Genomic DNA, 6,988 nt, shown 5'->3' with positions numbered 1-6,988 from the left:
TTTGTTCGATCGATCGAACAAAATGTTTGTTTTAAATTTCATTTGATTCAACAAGTTTTGGTAATGAAAAGAAATTTTGTTCGATCGATCAAACAAATAAAGTGATAAGAAGGTTGCCCTTTTTGTTCGATCGATCGAACAATATATATATGTATTTGTTCGATCTATCGAACAAAATGTTTGTTATATGTATTTATTCAATGTTTTAATTCAAATTTTTAATAAAATTGAATGAAAAAAAGAGTCACTTGTTCTTTTTTGTATTCACCATTTATGAAAAATAACTCCAATATTTACACCCAAAATCCCTATTTTTAGGCTAAAAAGAGGGACTGATTGGACAATCCATTTTTATTTTGGAACGAGATATATATAGGTTTGTGAAAAATATTTGCATCTACAAAATACCTTTCAAAAACACTGGATCCCAAGAAGGATACAAGAACGTGGAAGAAATAACAATAAATTTGGAGAAAACAAACGTTCATACAGTGCTAAAGTATAAATACCCAAGTACTTTCGGCGTATTATGCCTTCATCAGGGGTGTATTACATGTATAATTTGCATCTATATATTATATATATATTATATATATATATATATATATATATATATATAATATTATAAAAGAAAACATATTTACCATTGAAAAAGTTACTTCCGGCATAAACAAACCAAAGTCGGTTCCGTAGCTCCAGTAACATATCATCGTTTCGTAATTTTTTCACTTATACAATCAAAATCACGAACTTCCTCGGGCATTGCTGAAAAATGATTTTTCTTTTAATATCATAAATTATACAAACAATTCTATAACAAGACTGAACTCAACTGAACTAAACGTATTAGCTTGTTTTCTATTTAGTTAAATACATATGCTTTATGTAGAAAAAGAGTTAATGTAGTTAATTAATAATCTGGGCGGGCCGAAAGAAAAAATTCTAAAGGTCATTTAAATACTGGGGAAAACCCAAAAAAATTTTGGAAAAAATTGGGCCAGGGTAAGGGATAATCTTTGGGATAAATTTTTTTTATACAAATATGATTTTTATAGTCGGGTTTTTTTTCCCCGAAAAAAACCACACATAAAAACATGCATATTTCTTTATATTTTTCCTAAAACCAAAAACCTTTTTTAAACCAAATCAAAAACTTTTTAACATTTTTAACTTAAATTTGAGCATACCCTTTTGGACCGTTTAAAAAATTCTATATTTATATCTGGTTTAACATTCAAAAGGGGTGGGTTTTTGGTCGCTCCAACATTCGTAAAAGTCTTAAATTTGCGAAATTTTTCCTACCTTAAAACCCCTTGGAGAAGGCCCCGGATGCCCCCCCGCCCAGGTTTTCGTTTTCCCATTAAATCCTAGATATAAAAATTTTCTGGAAATAATTATTGAGAGGATGAAGTTTGGGACAATTGGAATTCACCCAACATTAAGAAGGTGGGCATGCGGTGAAGTAGAGGGGACATTTATTTTGTTTCATCAAAGTTTACTGGCAAGAGTGTAAAAAAGGGGTTTGTTTAAAACTTATTTATATTCATTTTGGGTTGCCGATAATAATTTTATTTATTGGATTTGTCGGATTTTAATGTCACAACGACCAGTGTACATACATTATTGCGACTTTCTAGCTTTACAAGTTGGTGCACCTTTGTGCATTTGTTTCGGGCAGGAACTGGTACCTCAATAAAGCAATAAGCTTCCATCAAAAGTCCTTTCAACAGTGGTGAGTTGCAAGTGATTTGGAGCTAGTTAAATTTACTTTCAATAAATATCACATGCAATATGCATTATTTTCTGCAGATTTTTTTTTATCAAATCAGACCATATTTTATTATATTTTTCAATTGCTTGACCTTGAGGATAAAATAATAAGAAATATAGTATCTGAACTTACGGAAAAAACGTGCTGTGGTGGTTTCCCCAAGCTGCAACGTTTTATTATTATCACCAAAGACTTGCCAATAATAGCTGTTAACATGCATATAGTGCGGTATTTTTAGATCAGTTAGAGGCGGGATATAGGGCACTGTATATTCAGCCATCGTATCATTAATGTATGTGACATTATTCTGGTCGACAGTAACGAATTTTCCGTTTGTGTCTCTAGATTGATAAGTAAAGCCGATGGAGTAAGTCGTTACTGGATCGTCCTTAAGTACACCTGTGAATGTAATACTCTGAGTTGTACACACGTTTGGATCTTTTGGAAGGATTTCACCGTCGAACCTTTTCTGCTCATCTGTTTTAAAAGACCAATTCAAATAAAGCAATGAGTTGAATTAATCATGTTAACATAAAAATATTCAAAACTGCAAATAACTGATAATGAAATAATTGTAATAATAAAGAGTTTTGATTGCAATAACGAACTCGTGGTATTCGTTACAGTGTTTTATCAACATAAAACGCCGGGGCGCGGGATTGTAAATAAAAGCCATTTAATTTAAAAAAACGATAATTTACAACTAGTGTAATAAACACCTTGACGTGACGTCATTTACGCTAACATATACACATAGCGTTAAAAAGTTGCGCTAATTGCAAAGCGTACATACTAGAGGCACGTCAATAAATAATGACTCGTTTTAACTGTAAAACCGTATTGTTTAAACCGTTATCCCTTTTTTTAAATAATGTTTGATAAAAAGAAATATTATATTCGTTGTAGATTCAATACTAAATCTTTTGAACTCGTTTGAATAAAAACAATGTTATGCTCCGCCAAAGAGGAACTCGCATAGTATGAAGTTTATTCAACTCGTTCAATAAATTTAGTATTAAACCTACACTCATTTAATATCATCTATAATATGGGATATCTTAAGTAAATTTGACGATCGTTTAATGTATAAGGTTTTTGCTAACGAATGTTGGAAGGTAACGACACATTAAGTGATCAGTTTTGCTAGTAAGAATAATTTAAACAGCAACATATTTGTTTTCAGTTACTAAGTACACATGGAAGTAATTTGTTAATTGTAGCTTTATTTCACTCTTATATTTACATACAGCCGTTTATACAGGGCCATATAACCTGTCAACAATCTTTATAAAATATAAATGTCAATTCTAAACCAAGTTAACAAAATATATGTTCACTCAAATCAGTGTAAGGGTAGCTCTAAATCGGGGTGCAGATATTCGTAATCTTCTTTTATTCGTGCAGGTTTTGAATAAACACGCAGTTAGAGACTAAATCGCTCCGAAGACGCCCCAGTAACAATAATTTCCTCCTGTACCATAACAACACCCCATCGCCTACATCTGAATAAACCACCAACTAATAGAAACGCTTACACTTCAAGTATGTTCCCCTTCCTCCTAACTCCACCTATCGTTCACCTACCTAGCTCTATAATTCCCTCTACTAAAAGACGAACTATGTAGTGTGATAATGAATTCATTGCAAGAATAACGTCCTCATTAATTCAATATTTTCTATGGAATCGCAAAGGAAGATTATCGATTTTTTTCCGTTGACGTTCAACGTCAAAATGTGTTTGTATGACATTTCCCTGCCTTCTTTTAGGTCGACTAAAATTTAATTACACTACAAATTATATTTGACTTCATGTGATTGTTTGAACGAGATCTTGTAATAAATGTATTTATGATCATTTGAAATCATCCTAAAGACTAACGAAAAATAGTAAAAAGGATAACACGAAACATAGTATTTAGGATTACACTTCGTATAACACTTAAGAAAAGACGAGGGCAATCCTATTGTTTTCTATAAGTGTTAAATTCTGTGTTCCATTTAGATGAATTCACACATAAAGACGATACTTAAAGAATAAAGACGCTACACCTTTTTGTTGCGTTATGTTAGCAAGAGGGAAAAAGGGGGATATCGATTATTTTAAAATGGTTTGCGAGGACTGAAAACAAGTAAAGTAAACGGACCGATACAAATGATGTAACGCGGCAACAGCAAACGGAGAGATCCCATATGTAAATTTTAGCGCGCTGAAATACTAATTCTAGGGCCAACTGTTCGATCGACATGACCCATTACTTTGGTAAAAGTATTTCGGATGAGACATAAATATGAGATAGATTTTCCATTGCTCGATGCCAAACACCAGGTGTATACAAGAACAAAGGTTGTCGCGAAAGACATACGACAGTAAATAAACCGAAAAAGAAAGAATAATAAACGCAAACAAGACAAAATACGCCGGCATCGCGGATAGACGATTTCAAGAAAGTGATTAAATCAGACATCAGTGCCAGCACATATTTAATGACAAATGTCAAATATCACTGCGGGAAAGTACAATGCCATTCTTTGGTTTTAATATTATAATTAGTGTTCAGTTGTATCTTATTTAAACACAACTCTGGGGCCCACTTCAACCCTACACTGCACATATTCATTGTTAACTGTCAAAATTAAATGCGGACACGTATCAGGGTCTTTCATTTGTTTAAATAATATTGACTATAGTTTGAGTATAGTATAATATTGTCTTGTTTGTATTTCAATACAATATTGTTTTGAATTTGCAAATAATTTCATATAATTTTAAAGACATTTCATATATATTGTGTAATGTATTTACCGGTGTCCCCACTGTACCAGAACGCCTCTCCACATGGTATAAAACAGCTGAACACCACTGTAAGAAACATTTTCCTTAGAAGACGGTCCATTTATGCATCTGGTTCTAAATACAAAAAAAACATGAAATAGGTCTTTAAATTTAGAAGATACATGTATGAAAGTGTTACAGGCTGACATATTTCTTGACTAAAGTATATAAATATATTTCTTTTATCAATTTTCAAAAGATTGACAATTATAATGGTGATAGAACAATAATAGATAATTGCAAATGTATACGATGAGATATTAAAACAGCCTAAACTATTAAAATACTACCCAACTCTTTTTACCGAAGGATTTTTAAAAGTATTATGAGATGGCGATTACCGATAATTCAGGTGACTTTTATTATTAAAAGGAAAGCAAATATGATGAAATGAAAAGTGATTTCGAATTTACCTTATCACTCATCACTTACTCTTAGATGGGCATAATGTTACTTAAACATGTTTAAGATATATAATTTCACGATTTAACTAATTTTTCTTCGGGCTAATTTGTGAAATCGCAAACCGACGATCATGTTAAAGCCTTTTGATAGTGAATTGTTTGAACATGTTATCATGTCACCTGCTCAATTATGTTGAATACTAATGTAATTCATTTTTTAGTTTGTTTCACTGAGACAACAAGACCTACAATCATATTAAAGACAAAAAATGGTTATGGTTAAAATAAGGTTCAAATCCACGATCAGTACATGTATTAGCAGATGTCTTAACCGTTAAGTCACCGCTCGTTCCATATGCGAAGATTATTAAGATAACATAACATGACATGGCATCACGTGACATGGCGTGACGTAACGTAGCATAACGTAATGTACTGTCATGTAATATAATAAAATAATACACACGAATATAGAACAACATATCATAATATGTCTACATGTATATAAGCATAGCAAATTAACAAAATTTCAAACGAAATATACCTAGAATATCCTCTCAAATCCAAATTTAAAAATCCATTATAATTATAATATGCCTGTTTATAATAAACGTTAATGGGTATTAACACTTCATATTCATTCAGACACAATACGTAATAATACCCGTATGAATGAACTATCAAGTAATGCGTTTATTTGTTAAGCTATAGACTTTTCTCGAACATGAAGTTGATTTTAAATGTTGTAAAAGTAAATTTTTAAATGGAATGAATAAAATTGCTAGTCACGCTGATGAAAAGCTCCATTTACGGCAACTATAATTTTTGTCATTATAACCGACATTTCATTAAAATGTAGAAAAAAAAATAAAGTGTAAAAAATAACTGTATAAATGAACGAAGTATGATGTAAATTAAAAGATAAATGAGACAAGATATGCATCATATGTTTACGCATCGGGTAGCTGCAAATACTAACCAATAAACAAGCTTTATAACAGACAAAAATAGTTTTAAACCACAATGTCATAATGTTTATATAACAAAGATAGTTTAAATGCAAACGATGCTGTGAAAGCGTTATCAAGCGGTTTCAAGTCGAAAAGCCGTGATTTTAACATTTAAACATTATCTAGTTATACAGATTTAAAGTTTTTTTTGACAGTGAAACATAATCATATTAAATGTATGTACAGTATACAGTTGCCTTATATAAGTTTTGAACAAACTATGTACACGAAATCAAAAATAAATAAATAAATAAATAAATAAATAAATAAATATATATATATATATATATATATATATATATATATATATATATATATATATATATATATATATATATATATATATATATATATATATATATATATATATATATTATATATATATATCAATATATATATAAATAAATATATAAATGAATAAAATAAATAAATAAATAAAAATATTACATTATAAAAATATCAACATACCGGGCTATGGATGTGAATCTCTTCCCTTCTGTAATCTTAATCCTATATACAGGACATTATAAACTACAAAACGTCATTCAAATTATCGTGCAAAAAATAATGACTTGTTTTAACTAAATCACTAGTCTACCCTAGCTAGCAACAAATAAACAGGTCAATAAATTTGGAGACTATTCTTTTTTAGATAAAGCCTTAACAGTTGGCACACTAGCACAATTAGCAAATTAATATCTTAACCCTCCTAGAAAAAACTTAGAAATTAGGGAAAAAAATAAATATTTTCCTTTGGTTTGTTAACAAATTTTTCAGTATAACTTGGTTTGAAAATAATATTTTTAGCTGAATCTTTGCTATTAGATGAAATTCTAGTTGCATATTGAAGTGATAGCTTTTTTCGACGAAGATGAAGAGATGGTTCCCCAGCTTCCGCATATAGACTTTTTACAGGTGAAGTGCGAAAAGCACCTAAAACTTAACGTTAACCCTGGTGATGTATGGTATC

The 6,988-nt window shown here is 30.4% G+C and overlaps 1 protein-coding gene across 4 annotated transcripts; it reads right to left on the bottom strand.

Annotated features, from left to right (window-relative positions):
* Positions 1–650: 650 nt before the first annotated feature.
* On the bottom strand, positions 651–6,250 carry LOC132720323 (uncharacterized). Of its 4 annotated transcripts, none has more exons than XM_060704450.1 (4): positions 5,988–6,250; positions 4,575–4,679; positions 1,904–2,248; positions 651–765 (listed from the first exon to the last, which is right to left on the bottom strand). In XM_060704450.1, exons 2-4 carry the CDS (start codon positions 4,663–4,665, stop codon positions 707–709), a joined length of 495 nt encoding a protein of 164 aa, XP_060560433.1. In that variant the 5' UTR covers positions 4,666–4,679; positions 5,988–6,250; the 3' UTR covers positions 651–706. The 4 variants fall into 4 exon arrangements, with proteins under 4 accessions (XP_060560433.1, XP_060560435.1, XP_060560432.1 ...); XM_060704452.1 differs by lacking the exon at positions 5,988–6,250 and adding an exon at positions 5,895–5,983; XM_060704449.1 differs by lacking the exon at positions 5,988–6,250 and adding an exon at positions 5,553–5,974.
* Between the last annotated feature and the right edge of the window lie 738 nt (positions 6,251–6,988).

This window comes from Ruditapes philippinarum, unplaced genomic scaffold, assembly GCF_026571515.1.
Source record: "Ruditapes philippinarum isolate M1 unplaced genomic scaffold, ASM2657151v2 ctg4568_1_1_1_1, whole genome shotgun sequence".
NCBI classification, from domain to species: Eukaryota; Metazoa; Mollusca; class Bivalvia; order Venerida; family Veneridae; genus Ruditapes; species Ruditapes philippinarum.
The sequence above is the reverse complement of the archived record's forward strand: the minus strand, read 5'-3'. Positions and strand labels throughout refer to the sequence as shown.

Bases quoted from the DNA above. Each gene is read 5' to 3' on its own strand.
- LOC132720323 (XM_060704450.1), bottom strand. From the start codon at position 4,665: ATGGACCGTCTTCTAAGGAAAATGTTTCTTACAGTGGTGTTCAGCTGT. The intron at 2,249-4,574 runs GTAAATACATTA...CTTTTAAAACAG, and splicing joins CTGGTACAGTGGGGACACCG to ATGAGCAGAAAAGGTTCGAC. The intron at 766-1,903 runs GTAAGTTCAGAT...ATCATTTTTCAG, and splicing joins CACCACAGCACGTTTTTTCC to CAATGCCCGAGGAAGTTCGT.